The 23,148-nt window shown below is 39.6% G+C and overlaps 1 protein-coding gene across 1 annotated transcript; it reads right to left on the bottom strand.

The window, feature by feature from the left end:
- Positions 1-245: 245 nt before the first annotated feature.
- On the bottom strand, positions 246-23,127 carry LOC112257196 (potassium voltage-gated channel subfamily A member 3). Its single transcript, XM_042298617.1, has 5 exons — positions 22,584-23,127; positions 14,994-15,003; positions 12,338-12,581; positions 1,628-2,095; positions 246-1,093 (listed from the first exon to the last, which is right to left on the bottom strand). Exons 1-5 carry the CDS (start codon positions 22,924-22,926, stop codon positions 488-490), a joined length of 1,671 nt encoding a protein of 556 aa, XP_042154551.1. The 5' UTR covers positions 22,927-23,127; the 3' UTR covers positions 246-487.
- Between the last annotated feature and the right edge of the window lie 21 nt (positions 23,128-23,148).

The following is a 23,148-nucleotide window of genomic DNA, read 5'->3' as shown; positions in this document are numbered from 1 at the left end:
AGCATGACAATGCCCCTGTGCACAAAGCAAGGTCCATAAGGAAATGGTTTGTCTTGATCGGTGTGGAAGAACTTGACTGGCCTGCACAGAGCCCTGTCCTCAACCCCATCTAACACCTTTGGGATGAATTGGAATGCCGACTGCGAGTCAGGCCCAATCGCCCAACATCAGTGCCCAACCTCACTAATGCTCTTTTGGCTGAATGGAAGCAAGTCCACACAACAATGTTTCAACATCTAGTGGAATGCCTTCCCAGAAGAATGGAGGCTGTGTAATAGCAGCAAAACGGGGGACCAACTCCATATTTAATCCCCATGATTTTGGGATGAGATGTTGAACAAGCAGGTGTCCACATACTTTTGGTCATGTAGTGTATATATCCCCATTAGATATGGCCGGCTAGAGGTTCATGGTGGTGATGTGTCTCTCCTCATTCAACCACATCTGTTAAAGCATTAATCCATGAGTCCGTTATGACGCCCATAGACTACACGTCAGTGAACATTTTCTTGTTGTTGCTGACGCTGTTCACCGTGTTGTTTTGTGTCACGGTTGTCGTCGTGGTAGCGGTGGTTGCCGTGGGAAAGTTCTGCTGCTGTTTGAAGGTGCTGCTGTTCATTCCTCTGTGTTCCTCTATCACCAGGTACTCACTCTTACTGAGCGACGAAGAGCTGCTCCTCTTCCTCACCTCCCCATCCTCCTCCGTCTCGGCCGCCAGCGGCTGACAGCTGCCCACGTGGAGGTACTGCGCTTGCTCCTCGCCCTCCGTCTCCCGGTGGTAGAAGTAGTTGAAGTTGGACACGATGACGGGGACGGGCAGGGCGATGGTCAGCACGCCAGCGATGGCGCAGAGAGAGCCCACGATCTTCCCGCCAATGGTTATCGGGTGCATGTCTCCATAGCCGACAGTAGTCATGGTGACCACGGCCCACCAGAAGGCATCAGGGATGGAGCTAAAGCTGGAGTCTGGGTCGTCGGCTTCGGCGAAGTAGACGGCACTGGAGAAGAGGATGACTCCGATGAAGAGGAAGAAGATGAGCAGACCCAGCTCCCGCATGCTGGCCTTCAGGGTCTGGCCCAGGATCTGGAGCCCCTACCATAGATAGACAGAGAGAGTTCAGACCTACCATAGATAGACAGAGAGAGTTCAAACCTACCATAGATAGACAGAGAGAGTTCAAACCTACCATAGACAGACAGAGAGAGTTCAGACCTACCATAGATAGGCAGAGAGAGTTCAGACCTACCTTAGACAGACAGAGAGAGTTCAGACCTACCATAGATAGACAGAGAGAGTTCAGACCTATCATAGATAGACAGAGTTCACTCTGATTAAATTAAATCAAATCAAATGTATTTATATAGCCCTTCTTACATCAGCTGATATCTCAAAGTGCTGTACAGAAACCCAGCCTAAAACCCCAAACAGCAAGCAATGCAGGTGTAGAAGCACGGTGGCTAGGATTTTTGTTTGTTTATTGTATTAGGGCAATTTGTTTGGTTTAACGCAGCTTCAGCTTGACAGTACACACACACACAGACAGTGAGAGGGAAAGTGATGGCAACAGTGAACCTTGAACACATCTTTGGAGGTTTGTGCTATATAGATATGGTACTACATAGATACCTTGGAGTGTCTGGACAGCTTGAAGATCCTGAACACCCTGACCAGCCTGATGACCCTGAGGATGGCGAGGGACATGGCTTGCTGCCCGTTCCCCTGCTGCTCTGCCAATTCCGTGCCCAGCGTAATGAAGTAGGGTATGATAGCAACGATATCTATAATGTTCATGATGTTCCTAGAGAAGGTGGCCTTGGAGGGACAGGCGAAGAACCGGACCAGCAGCTCGAAGGAGAACCAGATGATGCACAGCGTCTCCACCACGAAGAACGGGTCGGAGAACGGAGAGGAGAAGTACGGCTCAGTGCCATTAATAACGGGAGCCAGAGGGACGGGCTCCTTGTGATCCTCCCTGAACTCCGGTAACGTCTCCAGGCAGAAGATGACGATGGAGATGAGGATGACGAGCACGGATACGATGGCTATCCCCCGAGCCGGACCACTGCTCTCAGGGTACTCAAACAGCAACCACACCTTTAAGAGTAGATATACTGTATTAATCTCACCTTTAAGAGGAGATATACTGTACTAACCACACCTTTAAGATGAGGTATACTGTATTAACCACACCTTTAAGAGGAGAGGAGAAATACTGTATTAACCTCACCTTTAAGATGAGAGGAGATATTCTTGTATTAACCACACATTTAAGAGGAGAGGAGATATACTGTATTAACCTCACCTTTAAGATGAGCTTTACTGTATTAACCACACCTTTAAGAGGAGAGGAGATATACTGTATTAACCTCACCTTTAAGATGAGCTTTACTGTATTAACCACACCTTTAAGAGGAGAGGAGATATACTGTATTAAACTCACCTTTAAGAGAATATATACTGTATTAACCTCAACATTTAAGATGAGATATACTCTATTAACCACACCGTTAAGATGAGATGAGATATACTCTATTAACCACACCTTTAAGATGAGAGGAGATATATTGTATTAACCACACCTCTAAGAGGAGATGTACTGTATTAACCACACCTTTAAGATGAGATATACTGTATTAACCACACCTTTGAGAGGAGATATACTGTATTAACCACACCTTTAAAAGGAGATATAATGAATTAACCACACCTTTAAGAGGATATATACTGTATTAACCACACCTTTAATATGAGATATACTGTATTAACCACACCTTTGAGATGAGCGTTACTGTATTAACCACACCTTTAAGAGGAGAGGAGAAATACTGTATTAACCTCACCTTTAAGAGGAGAGGATATATACTGTATTAACCTCACCTTTAAGATGAGCTATACTGTATTAACCACACCTTTAAGAGGAGAGGAGATATACTGTATTAACCACACCTTTAAGATGAGATATACTGTATTAACCTCACCTTTAAGAGGAGATATACTGTATTAACCTCACCTTTAAGAGGGGAGGAGAAATACTGTATTAAACACACCTTTAAGAGGAGAGGAGATATACTGTATTAACCACACCTTTAAGAGGGGAGGAGAAATACTGTATTAACCTCACCTTTAAGAGGAGATATACTGTATTAACCTCACCTTTAAGAGGAGAATATACTGTATTAACTACACAATTAAGATGAGATATACTGTATTAACCACACCGTTAAGAGGAGATATACTGTATTAACCACACCTTTAAGATTAGATATACTGTATTAACCATACCTTTAAGAGGAGGTATACTGAATTAGCCACACATTTAAGAGGAAATGTACTGTATTAACCACACCTTTAAGAGGAGATATACTGTATCAACCTCACCTTTAAGAGGAGCTATACTGTATCAACCTCACCTTTAAGAGGATATATACTGTATTAACCACATCTTTAAGAGGAGATATACTGTATTAACCACATCTTTAAGAGGAGATGAGATATACTGTATTAAGCACACCTTTAAGAGGAGAGGAGACATACTATATTAACCTCACCTTTAAGATTAGATATACTGAATTAACCACACCTTTAAGAGGATAGGAGATATACTGTATTAACCAAACCTTTAAGTGGAGATATACTGTACTAACCACACCTTTAGGAGGAGCTATACTGTATCAACCTCACCTTTAAGAGGAGATATACTGTATTAACCACACCTTTAAGAGTAGAGGAGATATACTGTATTAACCACACCTTTAAGTGGAGATATACTGTATTAACCACACCTTTAAGAGGAGCTATACTGTATCAACCTCACCTTTAAGAGGATATATACTGTATTAACCACACCTTTAAGAGGAGCTATACTGTATCAACCTCACCTTTAAGAGGATATATAATGAATTAACCACACCTTTAAGAGGAGATATACTGTATAAACCTCACCTTTAAGAGGAGATATACTGTATAAACCACACCTTTAAAATGATATGTACTGTATTAACCACACCTTTAAGATGAGATGATATATACTGGATTAACCACACCTTTAAGGTGAGATATACTGTATTAACCTCACCTTTAAGATGGGATATTCTGTATTAAACACACCTTTAAGATGATAAATACTGTATTAACCTCACCTTTAAGATGATATATACTGAATTAACCACACCTTTAAGAGGAGATGAGATATACTGTATTAACCACACCTTTAAGAGGAGAGGAGATATACTGAATTAACCACACCTTTAAGAGGAGATATACTGTATAAACCTCACCTTTAAGAGGAGATATACTGTATAAACCTCACATTTAAGAGGAGATATACTGCATTAAAAACAACTTTAAGATGATATATACTGTATTAACCTCACCTTTAAGAGGGGAGGAGATATACTGCATTAACCTCACCTTTAAGATGGGATATACTGTATTAACCACACCTTTAAGAGGAGGTATACTGTATTAACCACACCTTTCAGATTAGATATACTGTATTAACCACACCTTTAAGATGAGATGAGATATACTATATTAACCACACCTTTAAGATGATATATACTGTATTAACCACACCTTTAAGAGGAGGTATACTGTATTAACCACACCTTTCAGATTAGATATACTGTATTAACCACACCTTTAAGATGAGATGAGATATACTGTATTGACCTCACCTTTAAGATGAGATATACTGAATTAACCACACCTTTAAGAGGAGAGGAGATATACTGTATTAACCACACCTTTAAGAGGAGAGGAGATATACTATATTAACCACACCTTTAAGAGGAGATATACTGTATAAACCTCACCTTTAAGAGGAGATATACTGTATTAACCACACCTTTAAGAGGAGAGGAGATATAATGAATTAACCACACCTTTAAGAGGAGATATACTGTATTAACCACACCTTTAAGAGGAGAGGAGATATACTGTATTAACCTAACCATTAAGATGATATATACTGTATTAACCACAACTTTAAGAGGAGGTATACTGTATTAACCACACCATTAAGAGGAGAGGAGATATACTGTATTAACCACACCTTTAAGAGGAGAGGAGATATACTGTATTAACCACACCTTTAAGAGGAGAGGAGATATACTGTATTAACCACACCTTTAAGAGGAGAGGAGATATACTGTATTAACCACACCTTTAAGAGGAGAGGAGATATACTGTATTAACCACACCTTTAAGAGGAGAGGAGATATACTGTATTAACCACACATTTAAGAGGAGAGGAGATATACTGTATTAACCACACATTTAAGAGGAGATATACTGTATTAACCACACCTTTAAGAGGAGAGGAGATATAATGAATTAACCACACCTTTAAGAGGAGATATACTGTATTAACCACACCTTTAAGATGATTTATACTGAATTAACCACACCTTTAAGAGGAGATGAGATATACTGTATTAACCACAACTTTAAGAGGAGATATACTGTATAAACCTCACCTTTAAGATGATTTATACTGAATTAACCACACCTTTAAGAGGAGATGAGATATACTGTATTAACCACAACTTTAAGAGGAGATATACTGTATAAACCTCACCTTTAAGAGGAGATATACTGTATAAACCACACCTTTGAAATGATATGTACTGTATTAACCACACCTTTAAGATGAGATGATATATACTGTATAAACCTCACATTTAAGAGGATATATACTGTATTAAACACAACTTTAAGATGATATATACTGTATTAACCTCACCTTTAAGAGGGGAGGAGATATACTGTATTAACCACACCTTTAAGAGGAGAGGAGATATACTGCATTAACCTCACCTTTAAGATGGGATATACTGTATTAACCACACCTTTAAGAGGGGGTATACTGTATTAACCACAACTTTCAGATTAGATATACTGTATTAACCACACCTTTAAGATGAGATGAGATATACTCTATTAACCACACCTTTAAGATGATATATACTGTATTAACCACACCTTCAAGATGAGATGAGATATACTGTATTAACCACACCTTTAAGATGAGATATACTGTATTAACCACACCTTTAAGATGATATATACTGTATAAACCTCACCTTTAAGAGGAGATATACTGTATTAACCACACCTTTAAGATTAGATATACTGTATTAACCACACCTTTAAGATGAGAGGAGATATACTGTATTAACCTCACCTTTAAGATTAGATATACTGTATTAACCTAACCATTAAGATGATATATACTGTATTAACCACAACTTTAAGAGGAGGTATACTGTATTAACCACACCATTAAGAGGAGATATACTGTATTAACCACAACTTTAAGAGGAGAGGAGATATACTGTATTAACCACACCTTTAAGAGGAGATATACTGTATCAACCTCACCTTTAAGAGGAGATATACTGTATTAACCTCACCTTTCAGATTAGATATACTGTATTAACCTCACCATTAAGATGATATATACTGTATTAACCACACCTTTAAGATTATATATACTGTATTAACCACACCTTTAAGAGGAGAGGAGATATACTGTATTAACCACACCTTTAAGAGGAGATATACTGTATTAACCACACCTTTTAGAGGAGAGGAGATATACTGTATTAACCGCCCTTTAAGAGGAGAGGAGATATACTGTATTAACCACACCTTTAAGAGGAGAGGAGATATACTGTATTAACCACACCTTTAAGAGGAGATATACTGTATGAACCACACCTTTAAGAGGAGATATACTGTATGAACCTCACCTTTAAGAGGAGATATACTGTATTAACCTCACGTTTAAGATGAGATATACTGAATTAACCACACCTTTAAGAGGAGAGGAGATATACTGTATTAACCACACCTTTAAGAGGAGAGGAGATATACTGTATTAACCACACCTTTAAGAGGAGAGGAGATATACTGTATTAACCACACCTTTAAGAGGAGATATACTGTATAAACCTCACTTTAAGAGGAGATATACTGTATAAACCACACCTTTAAGATGAGATGATATATACTGCATTAACCACACCTTTAAGATGAGAGGATATATACTGTATTAACCACACCTTTAAGATTAGATATACTGTATTAACCACACCTTTAAGATGAGAGGAGATATACTGTATTAACCTCACCTTTAAGATGGGATATACTGTATTAACCTCACCTTTAAGATGATATATACTTTAAGAATAAACCTCACCTTTAGGAGAGGAGATATACTGTATTAACCACACCTTTAAGATGATATATACTGTATTAACCACACCTTTAAGATGAGATGATATATACTGTATTAACCACACCTTTAAGATGAGATATACTGTATTAACCACATCTTTAAGATGATATATACTGTATTAACCACACCTTTAAGAGGAGATATACTGTATAAACCACACCTTTAAGATGAGATGATATATACTGCATTAACCACACCTTTAAGATGAGAGGATATATACTGTATTAACCACACCTTTAAGATTAGATATACTGTATTAACCACACCTTTAAGATGAGAGGAGATATACTGTATTAACCTCACCTTTAAGATGGGATATACTGTATTAACCACACCTTTAAGAGGAGGTATACTGTATTAACCACACCTTTAAGAGGTGATATACTGTATTAACCACACCTTTAAGAGGATGTATACTGTTTTAACCACACCTTTAAGAGGAGATATACTGTATTAACCACACCTTTAAGAGGAGGTATACTGTATTAACCACACCTTTAAGAGGAGAGGAGATATACTGTATTACTCTCACCTTTAAGATGACATATACTGAATTAACCACACCTTTAAGAGGAGAGGATATATATTGTATTAACCTCACCTTTAAGATGGGATATACTGTGTTAACCACACCTTTAAGATGGGATATACTGAATTAACCTCACATTTAAGAGGAGATATACTGAATTAACCACACCTTTAAGATGGGATATACTGAATTAACCTCACATTTAAGAGGAGATATACTGTATTAACCACACCTTTAGGATGCGATACACTGTATTAACCTCACCTTTAAGATGGGATATACTGAATTAACCTCACCTTTAAGAGGAGATATACTGTATGAACCTCACCTTTAAGAGGAGATATACTGTATTAACCTCACCTTTAAGAGGAGAGGAGAGATACTGTATTAACCACACCTTTAAGAGGAGATATACTGTATTAACCACACCTTTAAGAGGAGAGGAGATATACTGTATTAACCACACCTTTAAGATGAGAGGAGATATACTTTATTAACCACATCTTTAAGAGGAGATATACTGTATTAACCTCACCTTTAAGATGGGATATACTTTATTAACCACACCTTTAAGATTAGAGGAGATATACTGTATTAACCACACCTTTAAGAGGAGAGGAGATATACTGTATTAACCACACCTTTAAGAGGAGATATACTGTATAAACCTCACCTTTAAGAGGAGATATACTGTATAAAACACCTTTAAGAGGAGAGGAGATATACTTTATTAACCACACCTTAAGAGGAAATATACTGTATCAACCTCGACCTTTAAGAGGAGATATACTGTATTAACCTCACCCTTAAGATGAGATATACTGAATTAACCACACCTTTAAGATTAGAGGAGATATACTGTATTAACCACACCTTTAAGAGGAGAGGAGATATACTGTATTAACCACACCTTTAAGATGATATATACTGTATTAACCACACATTTAAGATGAGATGAGTTATAATGTATAAACCACAACTTTAAGATGAGATATACTATATTAACCACACCTTTAAGATGATCTATACTGTATTAACCACACCTTTAAGGTGAGATATACTGTATTAACCTCACCTTTAAGATGGGAGGAGATATACTGTATTAACCACACCTTTAAGAGGAGGTAAACTGTATTAACCACACCTTTCAGATTAGATATAGTGTATTAACCTCACCATTAAGATGATATATACTGTATTAACCACACCTTTAAGATGGGATATACTGTGTTAACCACACCTTTAAGAGAAGGTATACTGTATTAACCACACCTTTAAGATTAGATATACTGTATAAACCTCACCTTTAAGAGGAGATATACTGTATAAAACACCTTTAAGATGATATATACTGTATTAACCACACCTTTAAGATGAGATGAGTTATACTGTATAAACCACACCTTTAAGATGAGATATACTATATTAACCACACCTTTAAGATGATCTATACTGTATTAACCACACCTTTAAGGTGAGATATACTGTATTAACCTCACCTTTAAGATGGGAAGAGATATACTGTATTAACCACACCTTTAAGAGGAGGTAAACTGTATTAACCACACCTTTCAGATTAGATATAGTGTATTAACCTCACCTTTAAGATGAAATATACTGTATTAACCACACCTTTAAGAGGAGGTAAACTGTATTAACCACACCTTTCAGATTAGATATACTGTATTAACCTCACCTTTAAGAGGAGAGGAGATGTACTGTATTAACCACCCCTTTAAGATGAGAGGATATATAATGTATTAACCTCACCTTTAAGATGAGAGGAGATATACTTTATTAACCACACCTTTAAGAGGAGATATACTGTATTAACCACACCTTTAAGAGGAGAAATACTGTATTAACCACACCTTTAAGATTAGATATACTGTATTAACCTCACCTTTAAGATGGGATATACTGTATTAACCACACATTTAAGATTAGATATACTGTATTAACCACACCTTTAAGATTAGATATACTGTATTAACCACACCTTTAAGAGGAGGTAAACTGTATTAACCACACCTTTCAGATTAGATATAGTGTATTAACCTCACCATTAAGATGATATATACTGAATTAACCACGCCTTTAAGATGGGATATACTGTGTTAACCACACCTTTCAGAGAAGGTATACTGTATTAACCACACCTTTAAGATTAGATATACTGTATTAACCTCACCATTAAGATGAAATATACTGCATTAACCACACCTTTAAGAGGAGGTATACTGTATTAACCACACCTTTAAGAGGAGATATACTGTATTAACCTCACCTTTAAGAGGAGAGGAGATGTACTGTATTAACCACCCCTTTAAGATGAGAGGATATATAATGTATTAACCTCACCTTTAAGATGAGATATACTGAATTAACCACACCTTTAAGATGAGAGGATATATACTTTATTAACCACACCTAAAGAGGAGATGTACTGTATTAACCACACCTTTAAGAGGAGAAATACTGTATTAACCACACCTTTAAGATTAGATATACTGTATTAACATCACCTTTAAGATGGGATATACTGTATTAACCACACCTTTAAGAGGAGGTATACTGTATTAACCACACCTTTAAGATTAGATATACTGTATTAACCACACCTTTAAGATTAGATATACTGTATTAACCACACCTTTAAGAGAGAGGTATTAACCTCACCATTAAGATGTACTGTATTAACCACACCTTTAAGATGATATATACTGTATTAACCACACCTTTAAGAGGATTTATACTGTATTAACCACACCTTTAAGAGAGAGTATAAAACAGGAGATATACTGTATTAACCACACCTCTAAGAGGAAAGGAGATATACTGTATTAACCTCACCTTTAAGATGAGAGGAGGTATACTTTATTAACCTCACCTTTAAGATGAGGTATACTGTATTAACCACACCTTTAAGAGGAGATATACTGTATTAACCTCACCTTTAAGAGGAGAGGAGATGTACTGTATTAACCACCCCTTTAAGATGAGAGGATATATAATGTATTAACCTCACCTTTAAGATGAGATATACTGAATTAACCACACCTTTAAGATGAGAGGATATATACTTTATTAACCACACCTAAAGAGGAGATGTACTGTATTAACCACACCTTTAAGAGGAGAAATACTGTATTAACCACACCTTTAAGATTAGATATACTGTATTAACATCACCTTTAAGATGGGATATACTGTATTAACCACACCTTTAAGAGGAGGTATACTGTATTAACCACACCTTTAAGATTAGATATACTGTATTAACCACACCTTTAAGATTAGATATACTGTATTAACCACACCTTTAAGAGGAGAGGAGATGTACTGTATTAACCACACCTTTAAGATGATATATACTGTATTAACTACACCTTTAAGAGGATTTATACTGTATTAACCACACCTTTAAGAGGAGAGGAGATATACTGTATTAACCACACCTCTAAGAGGAAAGTAGATATACTGTATTAACCTCACCTTTAAGATGAGAGGAGGTATACTTTATTAACCTCACCTTTAAGATGAGGTATACTGTATTAACCTCACCTTTAAGATGACATATGCTGAATTAACCACACCTTTAAGAGGAGAGGAGATATACTGTGTTAACCACACCTTTAAGAGAAGGTATACTGTATTAACCTCACCTTTAAGATGACATATGCTGAATTAACCACACCTTTAAGAGGAGAGGAGATATACTGTGTTAACCACACCTTTAAGAGAAGGTATACTGTATTAACCACACCTTTAAGATTAGATATACTGTATTAACCACACCTTTAAGAGGAGAGGAGATATACTGTATTAACCACACCTTTAAGAGGAGATACACTGTATCAACCTCACCTTTAAGATGAGATATACTGAATTAACCACACCTTTAAGATGAGATAAACTGCATTAGCCACACCTTTAAGAGGATATATACTGTATTAACCACACCTTTAAGATGAGATAAACTGCATTAGCCACACCTTTAAGAGGATATATACTGTATTAACCACACCTTTAAGATGAGATATACTGTATTAACCACACCTTAAAGAGGAGATATACTGTATTAACCTCACCTTTAAGAGGAGATATACTGTATTAACCACACCTTTAAGAGGAGATATACTGTATTAACCACACCTTTAAGAGGAGATATACTGTATTAACCACACCTTTTAAGAGATATTCTGTATTAGATCACCCATGATGGACATTATTTTGTTTTCATCTTTATTTTAAATTCCTTGCTCAAGGGAGCATCAACATTTTACATTTACGTAATGTAGCATTCACCCTTATCCAGAGAAACTGCATACATGTTCACGTACTGTTCGCCCGTTGGAATCCGAACCACAACCCTGGCTCTACCAACTGTGACACTCAGGATAACCAGAAGAAGAAAGGGAAGCAGGTAGTAGGTTCTCTTTGGTAAAGGTGTAAATGTATCATTAAAAGAAAAATCAAGGATGCTTTTATTGTTACGGCATGTTCAATGGAACAAACATTTCTAAACTCACGTGTTTTGTCAGAGTTTGTCTGTGTTCAACCATACCTGCCTCTGCAGCTCATTTTCAGGCAGTGGTCTCTCCTCTTCTTTAATAAAACCCTCATCCTCTCTGAACTTCTCCATGGCCTCTTCTCCCAGCTCGTAGAAGCGGATCTCCTCAGAGAAGATGTCTATGGGCACGTTGACAGGTCTCCTGATACGCCCGCCTGACTGGTAGTAGTAGAGGATGGCGTCGAAGCTGGGCCGGTTCCTGTCGAAGAAATACTCGTTCCTCAGAGGGTCAAAGTACCTGGAGAAAGAGAGGGGGGGATAGAGAGAGGCCGATACATATGCAGTAATACTTAATTTACAGACAGAGACAAACACAGAGACAGACAGACAAATAGACATGCAGACAAATCAAATCAAATCAAATCAAACAGACAGAGATGTTAATGAGTGAGAAATGCAGACAGACAATGCAGTAATAAGGCAGACAGAGACAGAGACAGACAGAGAGGCAGACAGGGAGACAGACAGACAGGCAGACAGACAGGCAGGCAGGCAGGCAGAGACAAACACAGTGACAGACAGACATACAGGCAGACAGAGATATAATTGATATATTGATAGTTAATTGATTAATTGTCAGCAGTAGGCATGACGTGTTAAGACAATGACGAGTAGAGAGTATGTCGTTCTGTACCTCATCCTGGTCTTAAGGTTAGAGTTACCATAAAGTACAATACAATAAATAGTCAACAGTTAAAGTACCTCATAACAAATCGGGTCAATATCAGGGGATATCTTTATTTCAACTAGATCTCGCAGTCTCATGTCACAATTAGATGTTCATCCAGTTTCTCAAACATTACATTTCAAAGTTGTTCCAAATGTTGTACCAAACGAAGTGTTTAGGGTGAAGTTTAGACATTAACACCACATTTTTAAGGTTAGGGTTAAGGTTAGGGTTAAGGTTAGGGTTAAGGTTAGGGTTAAGGTTAGGGTTAAGGTTAGGGTTTTAAGGTTAGGGTTAAGGTTAGGGTTAAGGTTAGGGTTAAGGTTAGGGTTAAGGTTAGGGTTAAGGTTAGACATTAACTCAGAGTGGTTAAGTAAAGGATAAGGCTTAAAACAAAAATATCAAGAACACCTTTCTATGACTGGATTCGAATTTGCAACCAGAGGTAGATGCTTAAGCCCATCCCCAACTCCCTCGAGAAACCTACTTGAAGGTAACATCGCTCACTCTACTGCTGACATTTATCTACTGATATTTCCTGATATCTGATAATATGCGATAAAATAAGTATATTTCCTGATATCTTATTTTATGCGATATAAGGAGTATATATAAGGAGTATTTGGTATTTTATGAGGATCCCCATTAGCTGTTGCAAAATCAAACAGCAGCTACTCTTCCTGGGGTCCAAACAAAACATGAATCATGACATAATACAGAACATTAATAGACAAGAACAGCTCAAGGACAGAACTACATAAAAAAAAATGGAGGCACACGTAGCCTACATATCAATACACACAAACTATCTAGGTCAAATATGGGAGAGGCGTTGTGTTGTGAGGTGTTGCTTTATCTGTTTTGTTAAACCAGGTTTGCTGTTTATTTGATCAATATGAGATGGAAGGAAGTTCCACGTGATAACGACGAAAATGCTGCATGTTTTCTTGAATTTGTTCTGGATTTGGGGACTGTGAAAAGCCCCCAGGTGGCATGTCTGGTGGGATAAGTGTGTGTGTCAGAGCTGTGTGTAAGTTGACAATTTGGGATTTTCAACACATGCATGTTTCCTATAAAAAGAAGTGATGCAGTCAGTCTGAATGTGGTAGGAACATCACATCATTGGCGTATACAGTTGAAGTTGGAAGTTTGCACACACCTTAGCCAAGTACATTTAAACTCAGTTTTTCACAATTCCTGACATTTAATCCGAGTAAAAATTCCCTGTCTTAGGTCAGTTAGGATCATCACTTTATTTTAAGAATGTGAAATGTCAGAATAATAGTAGAAAGAATGATTTATTTCAGCTTTCATTTGTTTCATCACATTCCCAGTGGGTCAGAAGTTTACATTCACTCAATTAGTATTTGGTAGCATTGCCTTTAAACTGTTTAACTTGGGTCAAACGTTTCGGGTAGCCTTCCACAAGCTTCCCACAATAAGTTGGGTGAATTTTGACCCATTCCACCTGACAGAGCTGGTGTAACTGAGTCAGGTTTGTAGGCCTCCTTGCTTGCACACGCTTTTTCAGGTCTGCCCACAAATGTTCTATAGGATTGAGGTCAGGGCTTTGTGATGGCCGCTCCAATACCTTGACTTTGTTGTCCTTAAGCCATTTTGCCACAACTTTGGAAGTATGATTGGGGTCATTGTCCATTTGGAAGACCCATTTGTGACCAAGCTTTAACTTCCTGACTGATGTCTTGAGATGTTGCTTCAATATATCCACATAATTTTCCTCATCATGGTACCATCTATTTTGTGAAGTGCACCAGTCCCTCCTGCAGCAAAGCACCCCCACAACATGATGGTGCCACCCCCATGCTTCACGGTTGGGGTGGTGTTCTTCGGCTTGCAAGCCTCCCCCTTTTTCCTCCAAACATAACGATGGTCATTATGGCAAAACAGTTATATTTGTGTTTCATCAGACCAGAGGACATTTGTCAAAAAGTACGATCTTTATCCCCATGTGTAGCTGCAAACCGTAGTCTGGCTTGGTTATGGCAGTTTTGGAGCAGAGGCTTCTTCCTTGATGAGCGGCCTTTCAGGTTATGTCGATATTGGACTCGATTTACTGTGGATATAGATACTTTTGTACCAGTTTCCTCCAGCATCTTCACAAGGTCCTTTGCTGTTGTTCTGGGATTGATTTTCACTTTTCACACCAACGTACGTTCATCTCTAGGAGACAAAACCCGTCTCTTTCCTGAGCAGTATGACAGCTGCGTATTTACACTCGCGTACTATTGTTTGTACATATTAAAGTGGCACCTTCAGGCATTTGGAATTTGCTCCCAAGCGTGAATCAGTCTTGTGTAGGTCTACAGTTTTTTATCCTGAGGTCTAGCTGATTTCTTTTGATTTTCCCATGATGTCAAGCAAAGAGGCACTGGGTTTGAAGGTAGTTCTTGAAATACATCCACAGGTATACCTCCAATTGACTCAAATGATGACAATTAGCCTATCAGAAGCTTCTAAAGCCATGACATCATTTTCTGGAATTTTCCAAGCTGTTTAAAGGCACAGTCAACTTAGTGTATGAAAACTTCTGACCCACTGGAATTGTGATACAATGAATTATAAGTGAAATAATCTGTCTGTAAACAATTGTTGGAAAAATGACTTGTGTCATGCACAAAGTAGCTGTCCTAACCGACTTGCCAAAACTATAGTTTGTTAACAAGACATTTATGGAGCGGTTTATTTTATTTTTTATTTCACCTTTATTTAACCAGGTAGGCAAGTTGAGAACAAGTTCTCATTTACAACTGCAACCTGGCCAAGATAAAGCAAAGCAGTTCGACACATACAACAACACAGAGTTACACATGGAGTAAAACAAACATACAGTCAATAATACAGTAGAAACAAGTCTATATACGATGTGAGCAAATGAGGTGAGATAAGGGAGGTAAAGGCAAAAAAAGGCCATGGTGGCAAAGTAAATACAATATAGCAAGTAAAACACTGGAAAGGTAGAATTGCAGTGGAAGAATGTGCAAAGTAGAGATAGAAATAACGGGGTGCAAAGGAGCAAAATGTATAAATAAATAAATAAATACAATAGGGGGAGAGGTAGTTGTTTGGGATAAATTATAGATGGGCTATGTACAGGTGCAGTAATCTGTGAGCTGCTCTGACAGCTGGTGCTTAAAGCTAGTGAGGGAGATAAGTGTTTCCAGTTTCAGAGATTTTTGTAGTTCGTTCCAGTCATTGGCAGCAGAGAACTGGAAGGAGAGGCAGCCAAAGGAAGAATTGGTTTTGGGGGTGACCAGAGAGATATACCTGCTGGAGCGCGTGCTAAAGGTGGGTGCTGTTATAATGACCAGCGAGCTGAGATAAGGGGGGACTTTACCTTGCAGGGTCTTGCAGATGACCTGGAGCCAGTGGGTTTGGCGACGAGTATGAAGCAAGGGCCAGCCAACGAGAGCGTACAGGTCACAGTGGTGGGTAGTATATGGGGCTTTGGTGACAAAACAGATGGCACTGTGATAGACTGCATCCAGTTTATTGAGTGGAGTGTTGGAGGCTATTTTGTAAATGACATCGCCGAAGTCGAGGATCAGTAGGATGGTCAGTTTTACAAGGGTATGTTTGGCAACATGAGTGAAGGATGCTTTGTTGCGAAATAGGAAGCCAATTCTTGATTTAACTTTGGATTAGAGATGTTTGATGTGAGTCTGGAAGGAGAGTTTACAGTCTATCCAGACACCTAGGTATTTGTAGTTGTCCACATATTCTAAGTCAGAGCCGTCCAGAGGAGTGATGTTGGACGGGCGGGCAGGTGCAGGCAGCGATCGGTTGAAGGGAATGCATTTAGTTTTACTTGTATTTAAGAGCAATTGGAGGCCTCGGAAGGAGAGTTGTATGGCATTGAAGCTCGTCTGGAAGGCTGTTAACACAGTATCCAAAAAAGGGCCAGAAGTATACAGAATGGTGTCATCTGCGTAGAGGTGGATCAGAGAATCACCAGCAGCAAGAGAGATAGGTCTGTAGCAGTTAGGGTCAAGAGTGTCCCCCCCTTTGAAGAGGGGGATGACCGCAGCTGCTTTCCAATCTTTGGGAATCTCAGACGACACGAAAGAGAGGTTCAACAGGCTAGTAATAGGGGTTGTAACAATTTTGGCAGATAATTTTTAGAAAGAAAGGGTCCAGATTGTCTAGCCCGGCTGATTTGTAGGGGTCCAGATTTTGCAGCTCTTTCGGAACATCAGCTGACTGGATTTGGGAGAAGGAGAAATGGAGAAGGCGTGGGAGAGTTGCTGTTGGGGTGTGCAGTGCTGTTGACCGGGGTAGGGGTAGCCAGGTGGAAAGCGTGGCCAGCTGTAGAAAAATGCTTCTTGAAATTCTCAATTGTATTGGATTTATCGGTGGTGACAGTGTTTCCTATCCTCAGTGCAGTGGGCAGCTGGGAGGAGGTGTTCTTATTCTCCATGGAATTTACAGTGTCCCAGAACTTTTTTGAGTTTGTGTTGCAGGAAGCAAATTTCTGCTTGAAAAAGCTAGCCTTGGCTTTTCTAACTGCCTGTGTATAATGGTTTCTAGCTTCCCTGAAAAGCTGCACATCACGGGGGCTGTTCGATGCTAATGCAGAACGCCATAGGATGTTTTTGTGTTGGTTAAGGGCAGTCAGGTCTGGAGAGAACCAAGGGCTATATCTGTTCCTGGTTCTACATTTCTTGAATGGGGCATGCTTATTTAAGATGGTAAGGAAGTCATTTAAAAAAAATTACCAGCCATCCTCTACTGACGGGATGAGATCAATATCCTTCCAGGATACCCAGGTCAGGTCGATTAGAAAGGCCTGCTCGCTGAAGTGTTTCAGGGAGTGTTTGACAGTGATGAGTGGAGGTCGTTTGACCGCTGACCCATTATGGATGCAGGCAATGAGGCAGTGATCGCTGAGATTTTGGTTGAAAACAGCAGAGGTGTATTCAGAGGGCAAGTTGGTTAGGATGATATCTATGAGGGTGCCCATGTTTACGGCTTTGGGGTGGTACCTGGTAGGTTCATTGATAATTGTGTGAGATTGAGGGCATCGAGCTTAGATTGTAGGATGGCTAGGGTGTTACGCATGTTCCAGTTTAGGTCGCCTAGCAGCACGAGCTCTGAAGATAGATGGGGGGCAATCAGTTCACATATGGTGTCCAGAGCACAGCTGGGGGCAGAGGGTGGTCTATAGCAGGCGGCAACGGTGAGAGACTTGTTTTTAGAGAGGTAGATTTTTAAAAGTAGAAGTTCAAATTTTTTGGGTGGAGACCTGGATAGTAGGACAGAACTCCTACTACCCCCTTTGGACACTCTATCCTGTCTGAAAATGTTGTAATTAGAAATGGAGATTTCCGAATTTTTGGTAGTCTTCCTATGCCAGGATTCAGACACGGCTAGAATATCCCGGTTGGCAGAGTGTGCTAAAGCAGTGAATAAAACAACCTTAGGGAGGAGGCTTCTAATGTTAACATGCAGGAAACCAAGGCTATTACGGTTACAGAAGTCATCAAAAGAGAGCGCCTGGGGAATAGGAGTGGAGCTAGGCACTGCAGGGCCTGGATTCACCTCTACATCACCAGAGGAACAGGAGTAGGATAAGGGTACGGCTAAAAGCTATGATAATTGGTCTTCTAGAACGTCCGGAACAGAGAGTAAAAGGAACTTTCTGGGGGTGATAAAATAGCATCAAGGTATAATGTACAGACAAAGGTATAGTAGGATGTGAATACAGTGGAGGTAAACCTAGGTATTGAGTGATGATGAGAGAGATATTGTCTCTAGAAACATCATTGAAACCAGGTGATGTCATCGCATGTGTGTGAGGTGGAACTGAAAGGTTGGATAAGGTATAATGAGCAGGGCTAGAGGTTCTACAGTGAAATAAGCCAATAAACACGAACCAGAACAGCAATGGACAAGGCATATTGACATTAAGGAGAGGCATGCTTCGTCGAGTGATCATAAGGGTCCAGTGAGTAGTGAGGTTGGTTGGGGTAACGGCGATTCAGACAGCTAGCCAGGCCATCGGTAGCAAGCTAGCATAGGATGGAGGTCTGTTTTTAGCCACCTCGTGCGTTTCCGTCAGTAGATTTGTGGGGTTCCGTGTGGCAGAGGGGACCAATCCAATTGTCAAAATAGATATAGTTGCAGTGACCCAAGAAAAATTGTCCGATAGACGTATTCAGATAGCAGTCGTTAAGACAGCTAACGATTAGCGGGCCGCAGATGGGCGTTCAGGTAACGTCGCGACGGAGGAGCCAGCCGGATAACTCCCTCGGGCAGATAACGTCGGTAGTCCAGTTGTGAAGGCCCGGTGGGGCTCCGCATCGGCAGTAAAACGGGTCCGGATAGGTGGTTGTAGCCCAGGAGTGGCTGATGGAACTCTTCAGCTGGGCAGCTCCGGAACAATTGATGTTTGCTCCGGGATCGACGTCAGCCAATAGTCACACGGATAGCAGCTAGCTAGCTGCGAGATCCAGGTGTAAATGTCCAGAGCTTGCGGTTGAAATCCGGGGATATGGAGAGAAAAATAGGTCTGGTATGTTCTGGTCTGAGTCACGTTGCACAAAACTGGCGATAGCTTTTCGAGCTAAAGGATAGCTGATGACCACAAACCGTGGTTAGCTCAATACTAACTTTAGCCAGTAAACTGGCTAGCTTCTGGCCAGCTTCTGGTTAGCTTCTAGCTAGCTCAAATCAAATCAAATCAAATCAAATTTTATTTGTCACATACACATGGTTAGCAGATGTTAATGCGAGTGTAGCGAAATGCTTGTGCTTCTAGCTAGCTTCTGGTTAGCTGGTGGTTAGCTTCTGGCTAGCTTCTGCTTAGCTTCTGGTTAGCTTCTGGCTAGCTGCTGGTTGGCTTCTGGCTAGCTTCTGGCTAGCTTCTATTATGGATTTCAGATTTGAGGTAAGTAATACTTTTTTTCTCTTTTTTTTAGTTAAACTAGTTAATGACTCCAACCTAAGTGTATGTAAACTTACGATCTCAACTGTATATGGTTGTATGATCTCTGTGGTTACTTGTATCTGTATAGGGTGAACTCTATATGCAAAAAGGTTAAATGGTCCTCTTAGGAATTCTGTCTTATTTACATTGGTCTCGTCCCATACACAAGCCTCTAAATGACACCTTGTGGACATTGGGCCTGGGAGTGTTTATGTTACTGTAAACTTAGTGTGGTTTAATTGGTCAATGGGGGTTCGTTTTGGGTTCAAAGGTTACACGTTCAGATGTTACAAATGGATTTGAATGTATTATCCTTGTATCCAGTACACGGAGGAAGGTTGTATCATCAATTCTAATTTCTTAGGCTTCTAGGCTTCGTAAGCGTCTCTTTGTTCATGCTTTGTCCTGTATGTTAACCTTAGAATCTATACGCTTGGAATAATGTCTTGTAATGGCTATTAATGCTTTGTAACTTAAGCTTCATGCCTTGTCTGTGAATCCATTAGTTTTACAATGTTAATTAAATATCTGCCTTTGATATAGACAATTCTCAGACTAATTCTCGCTAAGGTCAACTCATCAAGTATATTTTAATTATCTTTATGGAGTCCGATAAATAAGTTCATTTCTTTGTTTTATTAATGAGTCACAAGTGAGGTATTTATAATATCATATAAACTGTATGCACACACGTCAAATATTACTGTCCACTACAAGCGTATAGTAATCTACAGTGGAAGAAACAGTATGTGAACCCTTTGGAGTTAACTGGATTTCTACATAAGTTGGTCATAAAATGTTATCTGATCTTCACAACAATAGACAAACACAGTGCGCTTAAACAAAGAACTAATATGATATTTTTCTTGTCTACATTGATAATTGACATCATAAACATTCACAGTGTAGGTTGGGAAAGGTATGTGAACCCCCTAGGCTAAGGACTTCTCCAAAAGCTAATTGGAGTCAGGAGTCATCTAACCTGGAGTCCAATCAATGAGATGAGATTGGAGACGTTTGTTAGAGCTGCCTTGCCCTATAAAAATTCACTCACAACATTTGAATTTGCTCTTCACAAGAAGCATTGCCTGATGTGAACCATGCCTCGAGCAAAAGAGATCTCAGAGGACATAAGATTAAGAATGGTTGACTTGCATAAAGCTGGAAAGGGTTACAAAAGTGTCTCTAAAAGCCTTGATGTTCATTAACTCACGGTAAGACAAATTGTCTCGTAAAACACTAAACAAGAATGGTGTTCATGGGAGGACACCACGGAAGAAGCCACTGCTGTCCAAAAAAAACATTGCTGCACGTCTGAAGTTTGCAAAAGTGCACCTGGATGTTCCACATCGCTACTGGCAAAATATTCTGTGGACAGATGAAACTGTAGTTGTGTTGTTTGGAAGGAACACACAACACTATGTGTGGAGAAAAAGAGGCACAGCACACCAACATCAAAACCTCATCCCAACTGTAAAGTATGGTGGAGGGAGCAACATAGTTTGGGGCTGCTGTGCTACCTCAGGGCCTGGACAGCTTGCTATCATCGACAGAAAAATGAATTCCCAAGATTATCAAGACATTTTGCAGGAGAATGTAAGGCTATCTGTCCGCCAATTGAAGCTCAACAGAAGTTGGGTGATGCAACAGGACAACGACCCAAAACACAGAAGTAAATCAACAACAGAATGGCTTCAACAGAAGAAAATACGCCTTCTGGAGTGGCACAGTCAGTGTCCTGACCTCAACCCGATTGAGATGCAGTGTCCTGACCTCAACCCGATTGAGATACTGTGGGATGACCTCAAGAGAGCGGTTCACACCAGACACCCCAAGAATATTGCTGAACTGAAACAGTTTTGTAAAGAGGAATGGTCCAAAATTCCTCCTGACGTTGTGCAGGTCTGATCCACAACTATAGAAAACGTTTGGTTGAGGTTATTGCTGCCATAGTAGAGTCAACCGTTTATTAAATACAAGGGTTCACATACTTTTTCCACCCTACACTTTGAATGTTTACCTGGTGTGTTAAATAAATACATGAAACATCTAATTGTTTGTGTGTTATCAGTTTAAGAAGATTGTGTTTGTCTATTGTGAAGATCAGATAAAAGTTTATGACCAATTTATGTAGAAATCAAGTTATTTCCAAAAGGTTCACATACTTTTCTTGCCACTGTGTGGAAGTACTAAAGTTCTCATCCTCTTCTAGGGGTTAACATACAGTATAACCAATATTACTAAAGTACTATAGTCACCTCATTCTCTTCTAGGGGTTAACATACAGTATAACCAATATTACTAAAGTACTATAGTCACCTCATCCTCTTCTTGAAGTTAACATACAGTATAACCAATATTACTAAAGTACTATAGTCACCTCATTCTCTTCTTGAAGTTAACATACAGTATAACCAATATTACTAAAGTACTATAGTCACCTCATTCTCTTCTTGAAGTTAACATACAGTATAACCAATATTACTAAAGTACTATAGTTACCTCATTCTCTTCTTGAAGTTAACATACAGTATAACCAATATTACTAAATACAGTATAACCAATATATACCAATATTACTATAGTTACCTCATTCTCTTCTTGGGGTCCCCCAGTATAACCAATATTACTAAAGGGTCTCTTGGGGTCCCCCAGCAGAGTCTCAGGGAACTGGGAGAGGGTCTTCAGTTGAGTCTCGAAGCGCAGCCCAGAGATGTTGACGACTACGCGCTCACAGCACTCGTGGTCCGGTTGATTCCGTTCGTACCGGTCCAGAGAGTGGTGACCTGGTAGAGTCACCAACTCCTCCAACATGTTGTCTCCGCCGCACACCACCACCGTCATCACATCGATGTCTGACTCTGTGTAGCCGTGGTTTACGAGGGTGTCGCGGTCTCGGAGGTCGGCGTGGTCCTGGTGGGTCTTGGTAATGGAAGACGGTGGGGATTGAAGGAGACTGAGGTGGTCATCCATGTGCACGCCGAGATAGACAGACGGAGACACATGCAGGGGCACCAGCTGTTCCCCCTCCGCGAGCCCCTGTTAGCCTGCCACCACCGCGGCTTCCCCTCCTCCGTCTCCTCTCTCTCGCTCTCTCCCTGTCTGTCTGCTCTTCTCACTCCGTCTGTCTCTCTCCAATTGGTGTTCACTCCCACGACGAGAGATGTGGTTTATAAACATGCGAGCACTACCCTG

This window comes from Oncorhynchus tshawytscha, linkage group LG16 (assembly GCF_018296145.1).
Source record: "Oncorhynchus tshawytscha isolate Ot180627B linkage group LG16, Otsh_v2.0, whole genome shotgun sequence".
NCBI lineage: Eukaryota > Metazoa > Chordata > Actinopteri > Salmoniformes > Salmonidae > Oncorhynchus > Oncorhynchus tshawytscha.
The sequence above is the reverse complement of the archived record's forward strand: the minus strand, read 5'-3'. Positions and strand labels throughout refer to the sequence as shown.

Excerpts from the sequence above, each read along its gene's own strand:
- LOC112257196 (XM_042298617.1), bottom strand. The coding sequence starts at position 22,926 with ATGGATGACCACCTCAGTCTCCTTCAATCCCCACCGTCTTCCATTACC. Across the intron at positions 2,096-12,337 it reads AAAATGAGCTGCAGAGGCAG|GTGTGGTTGCTGTTTGAGTA; the intron begins GTATGGTTGAAC and ends CTACTCTTAAAG. Across the intron at positions 1,094-1,627 it reads AGCTGTCCAGACACTCCAAG|GGGCTCCAGATCCTGGGCCA; the intron begins GTATCTATGTAG and ends TATCTATGGTAG.